Source organism: Meles meles, chromosome 18 (assembly GCF_922984935.1).
Source record: "Meles meles chromosome 18, mMelMel3.1 paternal haplotype, whole genome shotgun sequence".
NCBI classification, from domain to species: domain Eukaryota; kingdom Metazoa; phylum Chordata; class Mammalia; order Carnivora; family Mustelidae; genus Meles; species Meles meles.
The window spans coordinates 32889442-32915561 of NC_060083.1; the positions used below are offsets into that span (position 1 = coordinate 32889442).

General features: G+C 51.4%; 1 protein-coding gene across 1 annotated transcript in view; it reads right to left on the reverse strand.

Moving 5' to 3' along the window:
• Positions 1-1348: 1348 nt before the first annotated feature.
• Positions 1349-26120, reverse strand: part of AKAP1 (A-kinase anchoring protein 1) — a 33587-nt gene continuing 8815 nt past the window's right edge. The window contains exons 2-11 of the mRNA XM_045984927.1: positions 13885-15496; positions 11251-11384; positions 9528-9654; positions 8828-8955; positions 6834-7011; positions 5271-5421; positions 4550-4617; positions 3179-3252; positions 2893-2955; positions 1349-2316 (exon numbers count right to left, since the gene is read on the reverse strand). Coding sequence (XP_045840883.1) covers positions 2242-2316; positions 2893-2955; positions 3179-3252; positions 4550-4617; positions 5271-5421; positions 6834-7011; positions 8828-8955; positions 9528-9654; positions 11251-11384; positions 13885-15472 — 2586 coding nt within the window. The 5' untranslated portion in view covers positions 15473-15496 and the 3' untranslated portion in view covers positions 1349-2241. The remainder of the gene's footprint in view (positions 2317-2892; positions 2956-3178; positions 3253-4549; positions 4618-5270; positions 5422-6833; positions 7012-8827; positions 8956-9527; positions 9655-11250; positions 11385-13884; positions 15497-26120) is intronic.

A 26120-nucleotide genomic window follows, 5' to 3' on the forward strand; every position in this document is an offset into this window, starting at 1 on the left:
GGACTCACCCCTGAAAGCTAGGACTATAAGCCCCACAATAGCCCATCTCCTCATCCCCACTGCCCTTCTCCCCTAGTCCTGGAGGCCTTGTCCAAGGGATCCTGACCCATCAACTTGTCACCCCGGAGCTGTTCCATGGAACAGCATCTTATCTGGACTACCCTGACTTGGTCTCGGCTTGTCCTCTTATCCTGTCCCCCACCAGGCACCAGATTCTGTAAGTCCCTCCATTAAAACCTCTCAATAGCTCCCAAAGGCCAACTCTGAACACCAGGCTCTGCTACTCTCCCCACACAAGCTTGAGGGCTCCCACATACCCCTGTCTGCTCCAGCGATGCAGAGCTGTACAGAAAAAGCTTGGGTGTAACCCAAGCTGCCCAATGTCACAGCCAATTACTGCTGGGACTTAGAATGACCTCCAGCTACAACTGCATGAGATCTCGCCCTGGGCCAAGCTCTGTACAAGCAGGGGACAATCCCATGATTTTGCTTCATTGCTTTGAGGTTGGTCCCATGAGCTGATCCTACAGATGAGAAAACAGGCTGTTAACCACTTGTTACCCACAGCCGGGGAGAGTAGTTGTAGCTCTGTGGGGCAGCCTTCACCTTCCAAAAACCCCTTTTGGGGGGGTGGGGGTGGGGAGCGCCAAGACACAGGCCAACGGGCCCAAGCCTGCCTTTGCCCTAAAGAGAGCAGGCCGTTAAATCAAAACTTCATTCTGGGACGCCTGGGTGGCTCAGTCAGTCAAGCATCAGACCCTTGATTTCCACTCAGGTCATGATCTCAGGGTTGTGAGATCAAGCCCCATGCTCAGGAGGGTATCTACTTGAATCTCTCTCTCCCTCTTCCTCTGCCCCTCCCTCCTGTACGCACACACTCTCTGTAAAATAAATCCTTAAAAAATCAAAACTTCATTCTGTTCTCCCCATGTAGGTGTATATTGTTCCTACACCACAAGAGAGGACCATAACTTCAAAGATCTCTTGAGAAGGCCCAAAGAATTATGGAAGCCAGTGCTTTAAACTCAGGCCTGCTTTCTGAGACTCTCACTAGGGGAAGCCAGAAGAAGCGTGGCTGCCACCTTGTGGGGCAAGGAGAGGGGAAAAAAAAAAAAAAAGGAAATTTCTGGCTAACTGGTCTTCCCAGCGCCCTGGGGCTCCTTTAGAGAGGCCCCTCCAGCCCACCACACTCACCATCACCTCCTCACTCCCCACCCCAACCCTCTCACCCTGGAAGAAAGGGACTCAAAGCTACAGTGCACACAGTTCAAGATTTATATAAGTTACTTTCTTATGTCGGCACAATGCTGAAGCCAGTCTAAAAAAAGAATCAAACACACCACGGGAAGGTAATTCAAATGAGTTGATTTTTTTTTTTTTAACAAATTTTTACAGGAAAAAAAAAAATCCCCGCTCACAATCTATCCCCTACAGTCACCCTGTCCAGTATGCAGGAAGCCACAGGAGGAACCTGCAGGGACAGCTGCTCTGCTCACAGATGATGTGGGGTGTGGAAAAAATCTTGAGTTCCCTTTGTTCTCCAGTGTATCTTATACAAAATATTACATTTTTTTAAACATATATTTACAGAGTTTGCACAAATAGAAAATGGTTACAAATTACAACCAGGCTTGGCAAGATAACGTTCCCCTCCACCACCAACCAAGGCAGGAGGTCTGACTGCTTTGTATTTACATATCCATTAAAAAATCTGCCTTCCTAGAGACCTAGCTGAAGTTTATAAAAACTGGTTAAATATCATAAATTCATTGACATAAGCTGTACAAGTAATCAATACCAATTAGTGATTTCATGTCTTGCTCCCTGAAGAAAGATTTTGAAGGAAAAGAAACCCTCCCAGGCAACACATCCCTTGGCCCGTCTGCTGCGGTTGGTCTGGTTCTGAGTGAGGAGAGGAGGTGGGAAGGAAGAAGGGAACGGAGGTGGCAGAGGACAACCTGGTTGAGACCGTTTTACTCTCATTTTTTCTTTTTTTTAAAGGCTTGGAACCAGGCTAAACTGACTGGCTTGTTCAACACCATCCTATGGCTTTTGAAAGAACCCATGGTTCCTTCTTTGTCTCAGAGATGAGACTTCTCAACATGACTACAGTGTGGGGAAAGAAAGACGACTTTCTGGGGAAGACAATGTTTGTTATTCTGATGTAATGTCTTTGCCTCAGCGCCAAGCCCAATTTCAACAGTGCAAAAAGACTCCAGAAGCGTCTGTCAGGGACGGGGGTCAGAGGCTCGCGTAGTAGCTGTCTACCCATTGAGCAAGTCCTCGCTCCACCAGCGACCGGTTTATCAACACCGCCTGGAAAACAAAGTTCCCTTGAGAGCTCGGCCCACGGCACCCTCAGGGCCAGCAGTCAAGGCCAGAGAGGGTCCTCCCGCTCCAGGTCCCAGAAGACCACCGCAAGCTACGAGTACCAGAAGATTGGGGTGGGGGTGGGGGACAGGACTCTTCTAGGCGAACGGGGGTATTTGCAGAATGTTCTGTTGGCATGAGGGCAGGCTTTTCAGTACACTAGAGAAATCTAAGCATGAACACCATGAAATGGGGTGGGAAAACCCACTGGACACAGGGTCCAGAAAGGTCCTAGGTCCTGGAAGGACCACTGACACTTTGTTGTGGGGCCTATTCTGTGCACTGGGGCACATTTAGCAGCACCACCCTACCTCTACCTACCAGACACCGCTAGCATCACCACCCCCAAATGAGGCAACCTCAAACATCTCCGGACATTGCTAAATGTTCCCGGGTGGGGGCAGTGGTGTCCACTGGTTAGTTACAACCTCTGATTAGCTCAAGAGGAGACAGTGGCAGAATCAGCTCCAAATCCATCCATGACTGCTGGCCAATAACTTACAGGAAAAGCATAGAACTTACTTCATTTCCAACCACACTCCATAGCTGAATTAGAGGAAGGCCAGTCGGGCTGTAACTTGTCACCTAGAAACAGATCAGAAGAAAGCAAGCATGTTACAAAGCTACCCCCACGCACCCCTCATTAAAAACTGCTGGCCAAACCAGGACCCAAGCCACAAAGGAGAAAGAATTCAAAGGTCAAATCCAAGATCCTTGATAAGAGAGGCCGTGGGAGGCACAGCACAAAAGCCAGCAGGAGGCTCCTCAGACAGACCCTGTCCAGCCTGCCTGCCCCCGCCACACACACCTGAGCCAGCAGCGCGGTATTTCCGGTCATCTCGCTCATGGCTGCATCTGCTTCAGGGGAAAAGTGGTCATCATCTTTAAAAGGAAAAAGAAAAGCAGCATTTAGGCTTTCACAGAGGTAAAGCACCCTTCTCACTCACACAGTTTCCAGGTGTTTCCAGAAGCCTCGGACAATGCTAAGGCCCGGGGAACTTCATCTGGAAGAGCCACCTGTGGCAGGAACAGAGGCCAAGCCTCCATGGGGCTCCAAGTGGATACACTCATGGGGGGCCCTGCTACAGGCTACCTGCTGGGGGACAGAAGCAAAGGAACGGAAACTCTGCCTTCAAAGGGAACATCGTCACCGCCACCATCTAATTTGGGTGCTGACTGGGACGAACCTTCCTTGCGTGAGGCAGTGACACCTGGTGAAGGTGGGGCCATAGAGCACAGCCCGGGCTGCCCCCCACTGGTGAGCAGGACACGGGGGCAGCACTCTCCATCTGCTTACGCAGCTACGCACAAGCGCACAGCCGAGGCAAGAGGCGGGAAGGATGGAGAGGCAGGGTCAGGGAGGTCTGCGTAAGGCCTGATGAAGGAGGGGCTCCTTGGCTGGGCTTGGACAGACCACGGAGACGGGAACTGCACAAGAGCAATAAAGGAAAACAGGAGGAGGCTGCCAGGACACCAGTGAGCCTGCAGGGCCCCCAGCGCACTTCCTGTACACGGGCCAGAATAGTAAGAGCAGAGCGGGGCACAGTCAGGACTATCACCTACAAATACAAAATTCCCCATCGTCGGCAGCTGCAACTTGACTACCGTCCATATCCCAGTTTCTGGGTTTATGGGATTCCCTCGGCCTCCCTGAAGGACAGATACTATCCCATTTTCCAGAGGGTTTAAAAAACTGGCAAGGCTAACTTAACGTGCCCCGGATCACTCTGTCAGTACCCTTCTGTCTGGGGACAGGGTCAGTCTAGGACACCACACAGGTGAGTGTCAGCACAGTCCCCACAGTGCCCCGGGGCTGAGGCCCAGCCGAGCAGTGTGGCACGCCTCCACACCTACCCCTCGACCACAGATGCTGGACCCTAGGTCCCAACCACATTCCACAAAGTGCCTGAGTTAGAAACCTCTCATAGTTGGCGGCCTGCGTAAAGTCTGGAACAGTGGCCCCGAAAGGGTGGTTCATGGGCCAGCGGCACTGGCATCAACTGAGTACTGGCCAGAGAGGCACGTCCTCGGGCCTCGGCGCTGAACTATCAAATCAGAAACTCTGACAGAGGCAGCAAGCTGTGTTAGCTTAAGTCCTCCAGGCACAAACGAAGGTTCTCAAAGAGAAAGACCTACTCTCAACCACAGTTCCCACCATGTCAGAGGCCCCATCTGTTACCTGACAAGGGCATCACGCTGTCCAGAAGGACCTCTGCTCCCTGGAATGGCAGAGTCACAAAGTCAGATCTAGAAAGGCAAGGAAGGAACAGTTTATGAACGTGAAGGCTGATTCCATTTCAGGCCAATATTTATCTGGTGCTTTAACACTGTGAGCCCTTGGGGCGCCTGGGTGGCTCAGTGGGTTAAGCCGCTGCCTTTGGCTCAGGTCATGATCTCAGGATGCTGGGATCGAGTCCCGCATCGGGCTCTCTGCTCAGCGGAGAGCCTGCTTCCCTTCCTCTCTCTCTGCCTGCCTCTCTTGTGATTTCTCTCTGTCAAATAAATAAAATCTTTAAAAAAAAAAAAAAAAAAACAAAACACTGTGAGCCCTCAGCAAACCCAAGACGAAGCCAAGCAGAGGCATACAGGACAGGCAGCAGGCCACAGCTCCCAGCATGCCTGACTGCAGCTGGACCTCAGAGGGACTGCTGGCATCAAGTTTCCAGAGAAAAGCCTGCCCCACTTCTGCCCAAGGATACTCGGGGGACCTCTGCCACAAGACCAGCCCTTCTAGCAGAGGCGAGCAATGCAGCCTGTCTCTATCAGGCTCTGCCAAACCAGAATAGGCAGCAGAAAGAGTCAACCCATGTCCCAGGCTTGGTAGAACTAAGCCAGCTCTGCAGAAATCCCACACCCCCTGACACACACAGAGTATACATGTCTAAGGAGTGTGGACCCACCGGATCTGCCGGAGCACGTCCACTTTCACTCTCTTATATCCACCGTAGTCCACGTAGCGGATCTCCACTTCATTGCTTTCCTCATAAGAGGCCACCACTTGGGCTCGCCACCAGGCACCGTCCACGCCGGGGGCAGCGCAGATGACCGTTACTGCAGGTCAGGAAGAGAGCATGTGGGTACTCCTGGCATGGGGCAGGGCACCAAGGGTCACCCCAGTCAATGCTACCCACATCCCCATGCTACTTCTCAGAGGCCTGTGCTTCCATGGGGCCGGGAGTCTCCAAAGCTTCCCTGGAGCCTGAGACTGGCCAACGGAAGGATCTGGACATGGGAAATCTGGCCTCCCATGTATGTCACCCAAAAAGCTCTCCAGACCAAAAAGCAGTCTTCGAAATCCATTTACTCTGAAACTTACAAAACCTGAGAGAGACAAGGATTGACCAGAAGGAGCCAATCTAAAACTCAGGGAATGGGCTGTATATTCTTAAAGTCCCAGAAAAAAAAAATCAAGAACCTCCGAGTACGGCAGATCTTGTCGACCTGGTATCTGGAGCCTGTTCTGGCCTGTGGCGATTCACAAGTTGATCAGAAGAAGACCCCCAGGCTTAAGCCCACCTCTTTTAGCCTTTGCTTCAGGAAGGCGCCAAGAGCACAGCTGTCCCAGGCAGCCAAGGCCAGGGAGCAAGTGCGCCAGCAGTCACCAACCCCACTCCATGGCAGCCGGGACAGGACAGATGGAACTCTGGGGTGAGGGCCTGCACACACAGCTGACCACACTATGTCCTCATTTTGACCCTTAAAGGGAGCCCCTGGCACAGTCACTTTTTAAACCCCAGTTCAGTCTTCACTGGCGGATCGAAGTAACATTAAGAGACTCTGATGATAATTAAATCCTTATTTCTGCTACAGGTATCTTCAAAGTTTTCCCTAAGGCCTTAAAACCATCAGGGTGCTCCAGGTTAGGAGCCCCTGCTAGGGGTGGATGAAGAGATGTTGGGACATTAGATTCCTGCCTACAAGGGCAATAAGGAAAGAGTGACAAAGCACAGAGCTAGGAGCACAACTGAGTTTAGATCCCCGTTCCTGCTCAGGGATCACCTGGGCCAGCCACCGGACTTGAAGGCCCATTTTCTCGTCTGTCACATGGAGGTGAGACACCCCACAGCAGGAGTCTATGGCTCGTCAAGGAGCTTCTTCAAGAACCATCATCTGGATCAGGCACTTTACATTTAACACACATACAATCCAACCCCGACTCCTGAAGCAAGTGGGCACCGCCCCACTCAACAGATAAACGGCAGAGCTGAGATCTGAGTTCATGTGTCAAAAATCTACTTTAACCCCATGGGTCTCTGTCAGCCAGTGGGGAGACCATTTCCACTGGGACAGCTGGGAAACTCGGCCCAGAGTAACTCCACGCTGACGGCAAGAGCTCAGGGATGCTGCTCCTATGAAGGATCTCGGGACAGCCTCCTCCTGGGTCAAAACCAAGGGCAGCACAAGCCACTCCCAAAAGCCTGACTGAGCCCAGGGCTCCCCACTGACCCGCGGGCAGCGCTTACCTTCCACGGGGGTGGGCAAGGTGGGGATCCCAGGCTGAGAGTAACACAGGCACATCTGCTGGTCCAGACTGCGCAGCGCATGGAAGGTTGGGTGCGTGTGCTGCTGCACGAACAAGTGCCCGGCGTTGACCTGGTTGACCACGATCACTTCCACAGTGACACCGTCAGGCAGCATGAGCTATCAGGAAGGGGAGGGCAGCAGGCACTGCAGCAATCCTTCTCTTCTCATGTCTGACATAAGCCCTGAGGCCTCTAGGCAAGCCTCTAAGCTGGCCCATCTTTGGAAAGGGCATGGCAGCCCAAAGCAACATGGCACCCAAATGGAGGAAGCCCAAGGACGACGACCTCGGCCGTGCAAAATGTGGCACCTGCGACCCTTATCCTACAAGGCCAAGAATCACCTCAGGGGAGGCCTCGTCGCAGGGCAGGGAGGAGCCAGCTGTGGATGCCCTGTAGGGGCCTGGGCAAAGACCTCTCCGGAGGCCAAGGAATGAGGGGCCATGGAGAACAAGGCACCAGAGAGTAAGAGGTGGGCAGGCCCCAGGTCCCAGGTCCCAGGTCCAGCAACCTGAGCCCTGCAGCTGACCCCAGGAGCTCCAAGTCCCACAGGGTCCCTCTACTCTGCTTTCCTGCCAGCAAGAAACCAACAGTCTGAGTCATCTTGTCTCCTCCTTTCTGCCCTCCACTGACAACCTCCCAGTTCATCCCCACTCTGGGATGTGGAATGTGGGTTTCCTCAGTGGTCAGGTCCCACATTAAGGCCCTAGCAGAGGCCAAGACCGCTCTCAAAATGACGTGTCCCTAGACACTAGTTTTCCTAATGCCAAGTTACAGGAACAACTAGGTGCCCTCGACAGGAAGATGTAGGGGCCACCTTCCAGTCAGGTGGCCAGGCTCTGGCTAAGAGTCCTGACCTCCCTCCTTCCCCCATGTAGCTAGTTGAAAGACACCTGCAACCTCCTCTCCAGTTCCACCAAGTCACACAGAGAACCAGGGAAGGAAGCCATCCACCTGCTCAATTATTTACAATTAAAGAGCGGGGCTGGTCCAAGCCTGCTGGGGAGAAAATGCTAGGATTAAGACGTAAAGCATGGAGCTGGCTTCAGCCCACCCCCCAATATCCAGAGGAAAGTAATGGGACAACCACCCCTCCCCCAACAGCACAAACTCTTTGGAGGGGGCAAGATACAGAACCAAGAAGTCAACCCTCCCAAACCAACCCCAGGGAGACTGTTCTCCGGAAACAGCACATCCAGCCCACATATGAAGTGCCGTCGTCATATCTGGCCTACAGAGCCCTATAATTCTTCTCCCAGGGAGAGGCGGCTCAAGCAGAGCTGTGGGCATGCTGCAGGATCCTGAGGGACAGGCCCCAGAAAGCCCACAGACCCCAGCACACAGGGATCTCAAGATGTTAGCTTTCCCTCCAAAGAGCCACCTGGCTGCCGGGGGCCGGGTGGGGAGAATTTCTTCTCCTTTATAGGCCAGGTACCTCCTGTGAGAAGGGGAAGGGATTCCTTCAACAGGGCCACCACTAGACTAGAACTAGGAGCAATGAACACAAGGACCCACTCTAAGCCCATCCAGACTCACAAGGGTGGGTCCCACCCAGGCCTCCGAGGTGTTAGGCTGAGACTCTGAACACATCACCAAGCCAGTCTGGGTGTACCCAGTCTCCTATATAGACTATACTCCTTTCTAGACAAATGCCTTGAAAACACAAAAGGTGCCAGGGCAGGAGAGCCCAAGAACAGTCCTTCCAAGTGGGGAAAGAGACACATCTGGCTTTGAACCAGCACTTCAGCCCCAAAGCCCAGCCACAGAGAGCACAGGCTAGAAGCAAAACCAAACTGACCAGAGGCCAGCGGTGAGAGGTCACAGGCATCAATGAACTCTGGCCCTCTCAGGCCAGTGTTGGGAGTTTCTTATCTGGGGCAGGTTGGACTGAAAGGGAGACAAGAAGGTCTAGTCTGGTCCCCTAGGCTCATGCTCACCCAGGAAGTCATGGGAAGAGAAGGCAGTGCCAGGGACGGCAGTGGAGGAGCGTAGATATTGGTGAGGTTCAGTTCTTTGAACTTCTTCCCAATTAAGTTCAGTGCCTTGTCTACATGATGCTGAGAACCTGAACAGGATAGAGGCAGGAGAGTCATAGTGGGTGGGACGAACAGCAAACCAAACTCAAGTATATATCCCACCCCACAGTTTTCCTAGAGTTAAGGTATATCTTTAAGGTGCCAAAAAGCCAAGTTTCGCCTTAAGAAGAAAGGCATCTAATGAGGCTTGAAACCCACTGACCTTTCAAATGGTACCTCTCTGCTGCCGTGTCCACGCTCTGAATGCAACAGAAGGCTAGCTGATGGGAAAGGCCCGCCCTCACCAACCAAAGGGGAATCACCTTCTGCTCTGATGGGATAGAGCAGCAGGCACCATAAACCCAGGCCACCCCACCTGCCCGTCTGAGTGCTCACACCTCTCCTGGCCAGAAGATCTGGGGGAGGGAGCCAAGGCTCCTTCAGGTAGCTGAACTGGAGAAGAGGGCTGAGGGAAGACCCCCCTACCCCAGGCTCCCTTCACCTGGGAATAAGCAGGGTTTTCTATTCAGAGATGTGGATTTCAAAAAGGGGAATAATTGGGGCGCAAATGCTTTACATTTCAGGCAAGACAATGAAACCCAGGCCAGCAGTTGCCACTGACCTTCTATGTGGCAAATCTGGATGTTCTGGGTGTAAGGCAGGGTTGAGATGTAGATCTTGGCACCAGACGTTTGCTTCAGAAAACTCACATACCGCCCCTGCTTGCCAATTAGCCGACCAACTAAGTGCTGAGAGAGAAAGAGACACAATGGGGGGTGTTAATGGGAAACCAATTCCCTACGTTCCCAAAGACTACCTTTGTTTTACACAAGGTCAAGCTCAAACATATCATTTAACTATGAACATGCCAGCACTCATCTGCCACTGTTGAGCGCTTAGCTCTGAAACAGATACCTTTATCACCACTTCACAGATGAGGTTAACGAGCTCAAGGAGACTAAGTAACTCACCCAACATGACACAGCTACCAAGTGCTGAACTACACAGTCTAGCTCCCAGACCGCAGCTCCCCTTTCTTCCCCGACAACTTGGCCCACATCCAGAGAACAGCAAAGCCAGCATCTTCTCCTCCCAAATCTACACTAGGAGAGCTTTTACCAGCACAAGGGTGGGTTTATGACTTCTCCGACCTCTTCAAGTCTATCCGCGCCTGAAGATAAAGAGGTTCCACTTCAAAATAAAAGTAGAAGAAAGAAACTTTGGGCTTCTGCTGCCGACTGATAGCGGCCCGGAGCCTTCGGAGCACGAGGCTTGCAGAAGTGCCTGGTGTGCCAAGAGCTCAAGGCAGACAGAAGCAGCCCAACTTAGCCATGATGTAAGTAAGACAAGCTCTGAGACAATCCCAAATGACCCCACCCCAGCAGAGCTACCAGGGACACAGCTGCTTGGTACACAGAGCTGCCTGCCCACCCTTTACAATGACTAAAGGGGAAAAGGGCATGATGGCTCTTGGGGTCACAGGGGGAGAAAATACCAAGGGAGCCAGCACCCCGGGGTCAAAGCAGCCTGCCTAACCCAGGGTTCAAACCAAGCCAAGTCTCCACGGCAGCAGGGAGCTAGTGCCCAGGAGAATTCAGCTGGCCAATTATTTCTGAGCCCCGGTGATAAACATCAAGATCAAGCCAATAAAATTTTTAAGTTAGAACAGCAAGAAGCTCGAAACTACCTCAGTACCCTGGATTTGAGGACTGGTGAAGTAAACTGACATTCACACAATGAATAATGCAGTTAAAATCATATTTTCAAAGAATAACACAGGAAAATTAAATTGTTAAATATTTAAAAGCATTAATTAGAGTACCATCATCTCAGTTTTGTTTAAAAACCACAGGGTGCAAGACAAGAAGGAAACACACGTCTTCACAGTCACTCCCAGGGGTGAGAGTAGAGCAGCTTGTTATTTTCTTCCTACATGCCTATACTTTTCAAGCTCTCTGAAATATGGATTTATGCTGTGCTCAATTATCAAATATACTTTGCGTTGGGGAGCTCTGAGCAGGCACAGCGAAGGGACTCTGGGCTGGCCCATGTCCTCAGTCTGGTTTTTGGCAGCATCTCCAAACAGATCAGAGCTCCAGCAAACCCAAGGAAGCCCAGGGGAAGAGTGAGTAGCCTGTGAGTTTTAAAGGAGATGAGAACAGGTCCCTCCTGAAGGCAGCTGTGGGAACTTCACATCGCAGGAAGCTCTCAGGCTCTCGCAGAATGTGGGCCTCCTTTTCCTTCCAGCCCCTGGCTCACTCGGGGGCTGTTTTGGGTTTTACTGTCCCTCCCCACTCAGCCCGATGACCCTGGGCCTGAGGCACCGTGGACCTTGCAGCCCTTACCTTGGGCACCTCGATCTCCCAGATGATGAGGTCTACCTTCTTAGGACTGGAGCCCACTTGGGCATTCTGGAAACTGTCAGTCTTCCTGGGCCCACAGCAGCCATCCACTGAGTCCATGCTGTTCCCGTCCGAGCCTGCAGGGGAGGAAGCAGCATGCAGACATAGAGACGCCAGCTAAGAGCAGTCAGTAACACAGAACTTTCAAATCCACATTTCCAGGAGGCCCCCGCCCCACACCCCCTCCTCAAGCTTGGCAGGTGACTGTCAACCCGAAGTCTAGAAGGCTTATTAGAACAACCCTAATGAAAGGACTGGGGGTGTAGATACACCTAATTTTAGCCTGTCACTCACAGCCCCACTTGCTGAACTGGCAGCCACACCCAGCCACAGCTGCCGGAGCAGAGACAAGTGGTGAGCTGGGAAGGGGGGGGTCCATAGGGTGGGGGAGCAGGCCAACAGGTCCACATGGTCCCCAGAGCCAGCTATCAGGGCTGGCGTCCACAGAGACCAACCAGTCACAACGAGCCCACGCCCTTCAACTGCGCCAGCCCCTCGGACCAGGGGACGGGCTCATGGGCTGTGAACTTCAGTCAAGCAGAGCTAGAAGAGTCCTTCCTTGATGGCTCGTCTAAGGGCCCCATTCTTATCCTGCCCTGGGGCCCTACTGGGAGTAAATGAAGGAAGGAGGCCCCCCTCTTCCTCTGTGGAGGCCTGACCTGTACACCTCTGCATACTCTTCGGGGCTCATGGCAGGTCTTTACCCCCTGGTCAAAAGACTCAAGTTCATGCCCCAGATGATAGGGCAGGAAGCAGGACCCTGGCATCAATGTGGTCTGCTCCACTCCTGTTCAAGAGTCTGTCCAAGGGGCTATCCTGGAAAAACACAGGTACAGACCAGCTCAAGAGGAAGGATTCTGACTTAAACATGGACAACTTAACTGCCAGGAATAGATCGCTCCTAAGATTCTACTAATTAGGTTATTATCCACATGGTTTCTCCAAACTCTGGACATAATCCTTTGCCAAGCAACACATGTTGTCTGGATGCTGAGTAAGGCTTAAAAGAGATTCTGTCCCCAGCTAAGGATGAGTCACCTTCAAAGTGGCCTTGTCCCTCAACATCAGGGGCCCCCGCCTCCCCTGGATAGAACAGGACTGGCCGATACGGGTCACCCCAGGGATACCCAGAGGTGGCTCAGACTCCAGCAGGCTGCGCTCACAGGCCAGCCTCCTCAGTCGGCAGTCCCCGGGCCCCTAGGTTCCAACTTCCTCACCCACAGGCAGGGCTATGCGCGCTCAGGTGCAGACGCCAGGGAGACGGGAGACTGTGCTTTGCACGAGTGCCGAGCGATTGGCACTGGCAGCCCCTGGTCTGTGGTCCCCGTACCTCCCGGCCACCAGCCTGCTCTCCCGCGAGGCCTCAACTCCAGGCCTTCGCCACACCTGAGCAGCTGCCATGCTGCAGCTGCAGGCAGCAGGACATGGCTAATGGGCTTAATTCAGCAGGGGCCAGCGGATAAAGGGAAACTCCATTCTTGGAAAAATTTTTGTTTACTCATGTTAAGATCTTTAAACAAAAACATTTTAACATCCCTGAAATCTGGATGCATCTTTGAGTCTCTGGCCTTCTATGATCATGATCACAATGATGGGTTTTCTTTCATTTAGAGGTACAGGAATCAGTGGTGTCTTAATTCAACAGCCATCTCAGAGATGACAAAACACGGTGGGGGGTACACACCAGATGTGGCTGGAAGGAGTCAAATTCCCACAAAAGACTCCCAACCTTCCTCGAGCGGAGGCGGTAGGGAGTGGCTCCGGGACAAGCAGGGCAAGACACCCCCAGGGGGAATTCATGGCCCCTTTGCAGGAGATAACTGAAAATACCCCAGGGTGGCTGCGAAACCAGGGTCAGGAGCTGCTGACCTGTATGTGAGCGGTCTGAACTGCCTATGTTGGGGTCAGCACTCGAAACCCCAGTGGACACTTCATGACCAAAGCGCCCCTCTTTCCCGGGGACGGAACTGCAGCTGCACAGAAAGTAAATGGCGGAGGCTGTCTGCGGAGGAATAGCGGCGACAACAAGGCAGGAGAGCAAGAGCCTCCCTCAAGTGTCAAGGCTGTGGCCGCTCTCTGGCACTTACCCGGTAAGAGCTTCTGGAGAAGGAAGGCAGGTGAAGACATGGGAACAAGCACATGATTAAAAGGAAATAAACCATTGAAAAAAAGTTCACACCCATTCTTGGTACTTGGGAATTAAAGCTAAGGAGGCCTCTCCGTTATAAGAACCTTTAAGAGGTTAGGGTTAAGAGAGGAAAAGAGGCAGGTGGAGGTTAACCACCAAACCCAACATGGAGCTGGCTCCTTCGGGAAGACTGAGGATGGTCCCCAGCTGCCGAACCAAGTTACAGCTCCTGTGGCTTTGGGGGGTTCGGGAGAGCCTAACTTCTCAGTTACCCACTAGTGCTACGCTGAGCCCGACTTTCTGCGGGCCCATGGGGACACAGAGTTGAAGAGCATTACTACTGCACAAGTAGCATAGGGACAGGCAGACCGGCAGCCTTTGCCTACGAACCAAGGGAGAACCGCCCCCCACTCCTTCCTCTAAGAGAGGACCATCCAAGACCCTCCTACCTCCCGAATGATCTGCTTCTGCATCCACGGTCCATCCATCCTCATTCCCCAAGTCCGAGAGCTCCCCTTTCAGCACCCCATTGCTGAAGGGCACAGTACTTTCTGGCAGCGGCGGGGAGATGGCCTTGCTCCTGGGGCTTGAGTTGGTGTCTGTACACAAGTCTTCAAGCCCTGAAGTGCTGGTGGAATCTGAGCACTGCTCTGAGGCCACTGAAGGGACATCCTGGCCACTGTCAGAAGTGCAGGGGACGCAGGGGATGCATCCGGCATTTTGTACCAGGACACTGGCTTCATCAGGCAACTCTCCCTGGGGGACGGCTGGCAGAGGGCAGCGGGCCAGGGAGATGTGGTGTGCGGAGTTCTTTGGCTTCCTGTCCTTGGTGGGACTGGACAAAGGGCTGCTCAGGCAGCTCTTGTAGGTCTTTGGTGGTGGCAGGTCCTCTGCAGGCAGGCCTGGCGAGGGGAGGGCGGCCTCTGAGCCAGAGGCCACTTCTGGCTCCACGGTGGTGGGAGCGGGCTCCCCGGCATCTTGCCCCGGGGAAGATTTCTGGAAGACTGGCCCAGAGCTCTCTTCCTTCTGCCCTTGGAGCTGACCAGCTGAAGCCTGATACACCCGATCTGCAATCCTGCCCACGGTGGTGGCCAGCACCTCTTCAGTTGCCTCCAAGATCACTCTGGAGATGATCTGGTAGGCAGCCTGCTCGATCTTCTCATTTTGCTCCATGGCCTCCTCCTTGCCTGGCCCCCCTGCACCATCTGCATCACAGGCTCGGTCGCCGAGCCGGGATGCCCGCAGCTCATCATCCTCCATCAGCTCTGCGTGAGACGACTCGTTGAGGCTGCTCAACAGCTTCCCCACAGCATCCTCCTCCATCTGTGGCGGTCCGTCTTGCCCCTTCTCCCCCAGACCGGGCGCCTTGCGGATCTCCAAGTCGGAGTCGTGCTCCTGGTACAACACACCCTCCTCAGGCAGGCTTTCTCCAGACACTGCGTCCCCAGTGCCTTCAGCCCCACCCGTCTCTCTTGGCTTTTCTTGGGGGGCTGCAGCCTGGCCCTGCCAGCCCCGCCCTCCTGTCGCACTGAACAGCGCCTCTCGCTTACACACCTCGGCCACCACGTGGGGGAAAGGAACACTCTTTGGGGTTGGAAGGGGACACTCTGGAGGAACGGATCCGGCTTCATCACCCGTCAGGGCTAGTTCCACCTTTGCACCGTCATCTCTGCGCGTTCCTGGTCGCAATCTTGCATCTGTGGTGTTAGGAAGGCTGCCGGAGGACTCGGACCGGCGACAGGCTGGATGTGGCCGCAGCAAGGCTGGGGACTCCAAGGGAGGCTTGCTCACAGCGGACGGCTCCTTTTCCGCCAGGGCTGGGATGCTGGGGGGCGGGGACACTACTCCAGGACAGGGGTCCTCCCTGGCACGTGGCTCTTTGATGGCACAGCCAGCCCTCGGCTCCACAGCGCCGGCCTCCACCTGTCTGTCCTGGCTGCTGACATGCTTTTTACGAGAGAAAAACCACCACCAGCCGAGGACTGCCAGCATTCCAGGCAATGCCAAGGGGAAAAGTGAGCGGAACTGGATGGCCATCCTGGAGGCCTGAAGAAATTATACCTGGAGAGGAGGAAAAGAGAGAGGGATGCTATAAGAGCCAAGTCGGGGGATCCTGATGCCACCGCACAAGCAAGACAACCAGCTGCTCTCTCCCTTCCCTGCCCCTGTAAGGGGCTTCCTTCCCCCTGCTCATACCCACAGCACGATCCACCTGAGGCAGGTAGGCAGGGAGACAAGCCCCCTTCTGCTCCCTCATCCACGCACACTCCCTTCAAACAAGACGAGCCTTCTCTTGGACCCAAATCCCTTCCTTCATCACTTCTCAATGCCAAATTCCCTGTTCCCCCAAGGGGACAGCATGTTTAGTGTTTTAGTTCTTTGAACTCCCAGAACACTTTTCCACTCAGGGGACACCGGAGGGTGTTTTGTTTTGTTTTCTGGTTTTGTTTTGGATTTTTTTGAAAGAGAAAGAGAGCACACGGGAGAGAGAATCTCAGACTCCCTGCTGAATGCAGGCCCTGACGGGATCCACTGATCTCACAACCCTGAGAGTTCAGGACCTGAGCCAAAATCAAGTCAGATGCTTAACTGACCGAACCACCCAGGCACCCTGACACTGGACCCGTGAAATCACATGTATCTACGTCCCTCACATTGTCCACAAAATCATCAGTCAATGAAACAGTTATGCAGCAAGAAAGCCCTGGGACCAAGGATGAGTAAGATTTCGAAGGAATGAGAGGGAGGCTCCAGGGAGACGGACCAGCAAAACGGACAGTGGCATGGAGGTACAGTCATGCTTGAAGAATCAAGCTGTTTGGTGGACTCAGTGAGGGTTCTGGGGCCTCACTATGGAGTCTGGACTTTAGCCTGTAGGCAACAGAGAACCCTCGAAGGTCTGTAAGGCACACACACCAATCTGTACTCCCAGGTGATCCTGGGAGTAGGAGAAACAGGATACCAAGTGACAGGAACCTGGACATCTAAGTCAACTGGATCCAGGCCAGGAGAAGGCAGTAGACACATAAAGGAGATAGGAACCTCAGTTTTCTTCCTCATAAGATGGGGACACAGCTCATAAAGCATGGCTGGTATAAGGATTAGTTGAGATATGTATTAAGTGCTATGCAAAGCTGGGTTAGCTCTCTTTAGAGGTTTGTGACAGACTTATTTTAGAATGCTTATAATTCAGTACCTCCCATGCCAGTAAATTTTATTCTGTCTGCAAAAATCACAAGCCTTCTTAAAACCAAAAATCCTCCACTGATATTGCAAATTATACCTTAATTTGGGTTTGTGCTTTATTATGCTTAATTTGGATTTATGCCTCCACTGGGAACCACTGCTCTAGGACTCTGCTTCTTAAAGGGTGGTCTATGGACCAGAAGCACTGAGCATCACCTGGGAACCTGCTAGAAACAGAGCCCCAGTCCAGTCCTACTAAATCACAAGATGCATTTTAATAAGACCCCCAGGGGATTCACAAACACATTAGTTAGTGAAGAACACAGGAACCATGTTCTGCCCCAAAGTGAGGGGGTGGGGAAAGCCATAAACCTTCTTGTTAATATCTGAAAGTGAATCTGTGGGACTAAAAAATATCAAGTAGAGCTAAGCAGTGGCCAGGTTCGGAAGATCTTATCAACCCCTCCAGGCAGAAAGTTCAATGACGCTCCTCACAACTTGAGATTCCAACACAGAACCCCATTAGGTGTTCTCCCTTGTATCACTTAATCCTCAACCACCTGGTCTGGAATGTATTGCCATCATCAAGGTCAAAATAGCTCAAGGTCAGCAGGGCACCTGGGTGGCTCGATCGGTTAAATGTTCCACTCAATTTCAGCTCAGGTCTCGATCTCAGGGTCCTGAGCTCAAGCTCTGAGTTGGGCTCCATGCTGGGCGTGAAGCCTGCTTAAATAAAACAAAGAAAGAAAAAGCTCAAGCAGAGAACCTGGCTGGCTCAGTCAGTGGTGCATGCGACTCTTGACCTTGGGGTCATGAGTTAGAGCCCCATGTTGGGTATAGTTATTACTTAAATAAATACTTCAAAAAATAAAAAGCTCAAGGTCATATAGTCAAGGATTAGAAGTCGGGTTCTATTCCATGTCAAGTCTGGAACATACTAATGTGTCTGAGGAAATGAGGCAGCATATGAACCAAGGAAAGGGGGAGTTCATATTGCTCTTAAAACGTTTTAACCATGACCTAATAACCTCATAACTGCCATCTTCTCTTAAAAAAAAAAAAAAAAAAAAATTCTAGGGGCGCCTGGGTGGCTCCGTGGGTTAAAGCCTCTGCCTTTGGCTCAGGTCATGATCCCAGGGTCCTGGGATGGAGGCCCGCATCGGGCTCTCTGCTCAGCAGGGAGCCTGCTTCCCTTCCTCTTTCTCTGCCTGCCTCTCTGCCTACTTGTGATCACTCTGTCAAATAAATAAATAAAAATCTTAAAAAAAAAAAAAGAAAAAAATTCTGCATAGGCAAAAGCCTATATAAAAGTCCACTGGGGCATCATTTGAAATAAAATTCTAGAGACTCACTGCTAAATATGCTGCAGAATCCACGGACATACCAGTGATAGAGAAGTAGGCTGATCTCCTATTCGGATGCAGAAAAACTGCCGTGACACCGAAAATAAAAGCTGCAGACCACCATCCGTGGAATGTCTGCATCCGCATAACCCTACTGAAAAACCAGGAAGGATACATGCCAAGCCTTCCACTTGTAGGAGAGGAGATGGTTTTGCACATGGATCCTGTATCCTACAAACTTACTGACCTCATTTATTAGTTCCACTAATTTTTTTCTTATCTGCTAACCTAAGATAAAAATCTCTTCCTTTTGGGGAGAGAGATTTAAACTTCTCTCTCTCAGCAGTTCTCCAACTTAGTGGCACCTTATCATCACTTGGGAAGCTTTTAAAACCTCAAGGCCAAGGTGGCACCGAAATCAGTTAAATCATAATCTCTGAGAGTGAGACCAAGGTACCAGGTTTTTTTATTTGTTTGGCTGGGGGTGGATGTTGTTTAATATTTTCTATTTTTAAGTAATCTCTATACCCAACATTGGGCTTGAACTCACAACCCCAAGACCAAGAGTTGCAGTGCCACTGAGCGAGCCAGCCAGGTGCCCCCAACCCAGGTAATTCCAATGTACATTCAAGTTAGAGAATCACTTTCCTGGAACAATGTGCACAGCCTTGAAGAAGTGGTAGATTACATTAAAGTGTTTTCTTTGCAGTCAAGGTCTTCCACATAAAAATAAAATTTGAGAAGAAACAGAGGCTTTGGGGGAAGGGTGCGCTCAGGATAAAGCAATAGTACTGTGATGTGGCCTACTGTCAGATCAGTCCCACCCAGCAGGTGACAGGTAACAGGAAGTGTGGCTGGGGTCTCAATCTGTGTTCTCCTCTTGCCAATTTAGATTCTGATTCCTTACGGACTAGTTAATTTCATTTCAGTTCATTATAATCTCATTATAGTTCTGATTCCCATGGTCTTCTACAATTCTCTGATCTCAAGAACAAAATTCCATGGAATGGGGTAGAGAGGAAGATAAAGAATCCTAAGGTAGAACAACCTATAAAGGGCAGTCTCCTGTTTCAACAAGGGCACAAGGCCAAACTCAAATTGAGGTGTGCAAGGAGAGAGTTGCTACCCAAGATACAAACTGCCTCTCAAAACAACTGGGAGAAGCCCCCACCCCTTTGGTACTAGAAGTTGAACCTAAGGACCCAGCAGTTGACCCCAGTTCACCTCTGGAGATCCTGGGAACGGGCTATAAGTCAGAGGCCCACACTGGACCATACCCCCCCAGCCTGGTTCTGATCCTACACCCTAGTTGATCCACACTACAACGTACCCTGTTGCCTGCCCCCGATCCGGGTCACTGTTCCCCAGCCCCACTTCATCCCTTTTTCTCCTGGACCAGGTTCACATTGAGCACAGGACCAGTCACCTGGGGACATAACACTGCCCTGTAGCTTGGCAGGAGACCCCCACCGCTCACCCACCTAACCTTTCCCACCGTGGCCCACTTGCATCCCAGAGATGGAGGCTCTGAGCCCCCAAACCCACCCTCCACAGCCTTCTGCAGACAGTCAGCTGCAGCTACATGGCTAATTACAACTCAGGAAACCATCTCGGCCCATTTCCAAGCCAGATGCCTCCTGCTATTGTGGCATGAGGGCCCCTGAGGTTCAACACTGGTACCCTGAGGCAGCATCACCCAAGCCCACCCAAAAAATCGCGAACGCCCCACCCGGATCCCCAGTGCCCACCACTCAGCCCTCGGACTAGAGCTGGAGAGCCAGGAGACAGGACCCCTGCTCCTCCATGCAGACCTCTGGGGACAGGAACTGCCCAACTGAAGTGCTCCTGCAACTTGAGGAAAGAGGTATGAGATCCCCAGGCAGGAGAAGGCAGGCTTTGTTTTTTTTCCTTGCTACCTGGGGACTGTGGTTAGACCTACCAGTCAGTCATCTCCACCAAGAACAGAGCCAAGAGCCTATAGGATGAGCAGCTGGCCCGCCCAAAGGAGACTTGCTGGGTCTCACTGAAGGCAGGGCTGCCCAGAGGCGCCGCTCAGGAGCACCTGGTGACAGAAGCCCCCCCTTCCCCCAGTCCTGAGAAGTCCCTCCCTTCCTCAGCCCTTCACTTCCAAGGCTCCTACCAGAGCCAATCTCACCTCAAAACAGATTTCTTGTGAATCCATACAGTGCCATTTTCCCTGCTTTACATAGTCTGATAGGCCTGGACAGGTGCTGCAAGAGGCCCCAGCCCTTCCTGAATTCTCAGACACAGCCGCCTTCACCCGCGCACACACATACAGGCCCACATACACAGGTGCGCGCTTCAGCTGACCTGCCTTCTCTGGAAACAGACTCTCGAGCTGCTCTCTTTGCCCGGTTTTTGGGTTTTTGTTTTCTGTAAAAAACCCAAACTTCAAGATATAAGTGGCATTTAACACCATTGGTCTACAAGCCTTCACACTCACAGCTAACTGAAGGCATCACCTCCCCCAGGGACTCCCCCTCCTGAGGCCCCAGACACTCTGGCAAGCCAGAGAAAAGCCTTGCAGAAGGATGCAGAGCCCTGCCTGAGGGTTGGCGGGGAGGAGATGTGTCTATTTTGAATCTGTTGGGATTAAATAGCTGCCTGCTTATTTTTAGCAGGTCCATTTGCCCGGGAATAGATGCATGCTGGCTGGCTGCCCAGTGGTCACACAGAGCCAAAGGAAGGCACGTGCTGTGGCCCCACAAAGCCTTAGGTTCACCTGCTCTGTCTGGGTTCTAAAAGAATTCCTTTCCTTACTCCCAGAGGAACCTGCGTCTTCTCAGAAAAGCTTACCTCTGGAGAAGTAATGGCCTCACTCCCAGCACCGATGACCAACCCAGTTGCTGCAGTCTAGAGCCTTCTGCTAAACAAGAAAATAAATTTCCGGGAACAGTACAAACTGTGGGTCCCAGTGACTAAGCCCGTTTGGCTGCAGTTATTGTGGGGAAAAAAGAGCTTCATGTAGTTAACTGATGGGAAAGTTGATCATCAACACAAGCACTTGGGAGCCAAGCGGCTATCAAGTCCAGTACGGACCTGGGCCTGGTCAGTGAAGTCACACGCACTCAGCAATCTAAACGGACTTTTATGTAATGCCCGCTCCAAGTGGAAATATGATCATATCCATTCTTCCAGGCCTATGTGTTCGTATCACTGAAGATTCTCCCCAGGTGTTCAACCCAGTCCATCTCTAGAATGCTCTGCCCATCAAGTTGTTGCTGAAGGGCTTTTCCCCTTGAGGGGGTCTTCAAAGGAAAGGAAACAGCTACATGATCCAGAACCTGAAGTCCAGGACTTGCTGCCACTGCCTTCAAAGAGCAGGTGGCTGTGGACCAGGTCAAGTCCCCCTCCCCCTCTCCCACTCCACCCCCACCAGTCAGCCGGAGGAAGACCACACACTCGGAGGTCTGTGCAAGACCACAAGAGGGCCCTCTGGTTTCTACAGGATGGGTTTACCTGATTCCTCATCAGGTTAAGGCTACACACATACATTCACTCATGTAATAATTCACACACAAATAGGTTTAAGTTGCTCTCAGGAAAAGAAAAGTTGTCCACCAGAAGCTCACAATGCATACTGAAGAATCTGTGTGTGTCTCTCACACACCTGCACCAAGCTGAGTCCAATTTCAGAAGCAGGCAAACAGAACCCAAACAAGATTGCCTCAGAGGCAGCCAGAATTTGCTCAGGTTGCAATGGTGGGTTATGGACAAAAATTAAAGCTCTAAACCCAAGATGCCTTTGGGGATGGAAGGGAGCAGCAAGTCCCAGACAGAGCAGAACAAGTCCTGGGAGCCGAAGTTGAAGAGCTGGTAGGGGGCCAGACAAAAGGAGTTTGACCTTTCCTGTCAAGGCAATGGGAAGAAGAGGCAGCAGCTGAAACATGGCCAAAGCAGAGCAGGTCACAAGAGGCAAAGGCCCGGGTGATCTCCAAGTGAAGACTATCTGGCAGCTACTTACTCACTTGAAATGTGACCAGTGTAACTGAGAAACTGAATTTTAAAATTTTATTTAATATTTAAATTTAAATAGCCACTTACAGCTGGGGGCTTCCTACAAGAAAGCGCAGTCCTAGAGGTGTTCCTAGCAGACCAGAAACAAACACAGGAGCTGGGTGAATGCTGTGAAAACCAAAGCCTACCTTGTTGGGCAGAGTCTGGTGCTGCCACTGAGGGTGAGGCCGATGGTAAGCTGGGCCACTCCCCCTCAGCAGCATGGCTGGGGCCCGGGAATCAGAGTGCTGGAGCCATGCCTCAGGGATGTAGCTCTCAGCCCAGCCCTGATGTTCAAACAGTTGTTACCTTCAACCGTAGCGGGGCTGTGTGGGCTGTGACTCATGCTGGCACCCTAAAGATTCCAAATTAGCTCACAGTGGGGCTGTGAGGTCCTGCCCAATACTGTCCCCCACACCCTTCATTGTGATGGCCCCACAGAGCAGCCAGGTGAGGCACCGTGCCTGGCCCAGGCCCATTCCCTGTTCTCAGTAGATCAGCTGTCCAGAAGTCACAGAACACTTCCTGGGCTGCTCTCCAGGAAACTGGAGGCTTAACCCAGTAGTGTCTGGGTGGGAGCACCTGCTCAGTGAAGGTTTTTCCAGCCAAAATGGAGACCCAAAGCCCAATCCCAGAAACTTCAGGTTAAGAAGAGCCCGAAGCAAAAAATCCCCTCTCAGGACATGGTCTCAAATTAAGAGCTGTTTCTCCTCTAGATCAATTACAAATTAAACTAACTCCCAGTTTGGAAAACTTGGTAAAAAAGAGAACTCCATACAAGGGTGACATGCCCAGTCTCCCTCGCTCTGCTGTACGCAACACCTGACAGGTCCAGTCTCATTAGGTTTCAAATGGTAAAGGGGAGATGGGGGGAAATCAGCATTTTCTACAAAAGTCTTCCCACGCTTCATCGGGGAAGGGGGTAGGAATGCAGCTTTCACATGGTTGTCACATCCATCCTGTCCCTTATTCCCAGCTCTTGGCCACCAGATTGCTTTACCAGTAAATTCTGACAGATTTCTGAGGATAGTGATAAAGCAGGTGCCAAGGAAGTATTCCCAGGTACACAGAGTTCCCGATCATGACCACGGAACGCTACCCAAGACTGCCCGAAAGATAGGAACTTGTGCTCTGACAACAATCTTACCCAAAACAGCTAATGAAGAAGACACACGCCTTCAGAAGGAATCAGAAAAGACCGTGTAAGGCAAGCAGACCTTCACACCATCCCCTCAGGTAGGCAGAGCAACAGATGAGACCATGATTTCCCAAATGGCAGATAGTGGAATATGACCAACTCAGAAATCACATAAAGGCCTAAGGTCATTTCCACCCAACAAATATATATGGGCACCTACAGGGTACAAAGCACAGCAGAACACAGAAATGAAACAGACTGTTCTTCGGAGGCACTTTAAAGTCTGTTTCTTTGGGGGCAAAACAAACAAAACCAACGACCTTCTTCAGTGGGCCTCTTGGTGCCACCCTCTGCCACTGACCAACTGACAACTTTGGTCCAAGAGTCAGGCAAGTATCCTAGCTGGGGCTGGGGACAAACAGAAATGAGGCTGCCAGTTTTCACAGATTAGAATGTTCCAATGGCCTGGGGTGGAGAGGTTGTCAGTTCGAACACCAGCACTGTGAAAGCCAAGAGGGCTTGCTTGGGTTGTCCCATTCAATATGTAGACTTTCATTCTATACCCTTTCTCCTCACTACCTGATGTCCAATTCAGATCCCCTCTCATTGAAACTATTCCATTAAGTGAAGCCAGATACTCTGCTGGCATGGTGAAAGGACTGTGGGTGCCTCGTTCTCTTTGCTGACTTCCCACCAAGTCTTCAGCCACTCCCCAAACCCATCCCTTCAAAAGGACTTGTCCTTGAGCATGAATCAACTTGCTTCTAGTTGGCTGCCCACCCTCCCCCATTTTTTCCTCAGCAAGCTCCTGAAAGATGGGATCCACCAAGACAAGGGAGTAAACCAAGAAAGGAGGGGGACACCCATCCACAAAGCAACACAAAAGAAGGGAAGAATGGATTCCCAGGATGAAGGGCAAGCAGTGTCAGGGACAGGGGTGCCTCCTAGGAACAGCATGAACAGCTGAGAACCTGCTATGTTTAAGCATAATGAGGTGCTCAGCAACAGCTAAGGCTCAGTGAAGAGCTGGAGATAAGGTGAGACATAGACAAGGGAGGTAAAGGAACACAGGAAATTAACTAGGAGAGGAAAGGTTGGGGGGGGGGTGAATACAAGAAAGGAAATAGGGAAAACCAAGAACTTTGAGGCCATAAGCAATATTTACATCATAATGTACACTCAACAGCAGCTTGACTAGAAGTTATGCTAGCTACCTCCATACCAAGAAGATGAGGGGAGAAAAAAAGTGTAGGAATGAGCCAAGTAGAAAAGTAGAAAAACAACCAGGTAATACTTAAAAATAAAAAAATTTAAAAATTTTTTAAAAATTTTAAAAAGGAAGAAAGGAAAGCAAACAAAAGCATCCCACCTAGAAATACAGATGTAAATGGCAGGGAGAAGAATTGAGGGCAGCTGCCTCTAAAGGAGAACTGGTCAAGGAACACTCAGAAGAAAAAGCTGTTCTTTCAAAGAGTAACTGTGTATAACTTGTGTATCAAATCTTTCTACCAGCAGTGCTTTGATAGAACAAAAAATATATTCTTGGGCACCTGGGTGGCTCAATCAGTTAAGCAACTGCCTTTGGCTCAGGTCATGATCCCAGCGTCCTGGGACTGAGTCCTGCATCAGACTCCCCGCTCAGCAGGGAGCCTCCTCCCTCTCCCTCTGCCAGCTCCCCTGCTTCTGCTCCCTCTCTCTAATAAAATCTTTTTTAAAATTCTTAACTATTAAATAGTAAGAGATGCTCTATTACCATAAAAATTTTTTTGAAGATTTTATTTATTTATTTGACAGAGAAAGCAAGCGACAGACTACAAGCAGGGCCAGTGGAAGAGGGAGAAGCAGGCTTCCCCCAAGCAGGGAGCAGGATGCGAGGCCTGATCCCAGGACCCTCCTGGAACATGACTGGACCCGAAGGCAAACGCCTAACAACTGAGCCACCCAGGCGCCCCTCTATTACCACAGATCTTTAGGATTCTTGTTAACCAGTATAGCCTGTAGTGTCAACTCTATGTACAAACTTGGATTGCTTTAATTTTCCCGTAGCTGACGTCAATTCTGATTCAGAGTCCCCAAACTGCCCTGCCAGTATGACAGCAGTAATCACAAGAGCAGGGGCTTTAGAGACGGCAACACCCTCCAGCACTAAGGTACTGGGGCTCCCCACCCTCCTAAGGTCTAACTAGCATCAGGCAGTAGGACCCCTCAGGGTTAGTTGTTGAATAAAGCTTTTAATTCCCACAGCGAGCCAGGTCCAATGGAGAGGGGGCTGAGGAGGTGGTAAGAGCCCTCAGAAAGCAAAGGTAGTGGGAGGGCTAGGCAGTCACATTTCAGAGAAGACGCTGTGAAGATACAGCAACCCAGTGGCATAAACCTGCAGCCTCGCAAGGGTGTTCAGAGAACGGGGCCTAAGCACCCCTTGTAGATAACAAATTAACTATATTCCTGTGCATCTGGAAGGGTACTAGTGAAGTCAGTCACTCAGTCACGTGCTCTGTAGTTTAGACGAGGAACCCAGGTCGAGAAGAGCTGGGTTAAGTACGCCTGGCAGAGGGAGCCGCAGACAGAACGGTCAGGGAACGCCTCTCCAAAGGTGGCAGCAGAGCTGGAACAGTGAGGGGCAGCCGTGCCAAGATCTGGGAGGACAGGGAAAGGAGAGGCGAGAAAGTTCCAGGCAGGGAGAACATGTGCCAAAGTACTAAGGCAGGAACACACTTGGCTGACTCAAGGGACAGCAAGAAGCGGGGAGGGAAGATGAGGTCGAAGGGCTGCTGCCAGAGAAATCGCTCTCCACCATCACGCAGCTGAAGCTGTGCTGAAGGTCAAGAACCCGGAGGGACAGGTTTACCCAACTTCCTCCAGAGAGGAGAACGGACTTGCTCAGCTCAAAGAGCCAAGGGGCTGTAGTTTCTTTCTGTTCCTTTTTAAAATTTTTTGAGTGATGCAGTTTTGAATTTTATTTTTTTAAGAGTATTTATTTGAGAGAGAGAGAGAGAGAGAG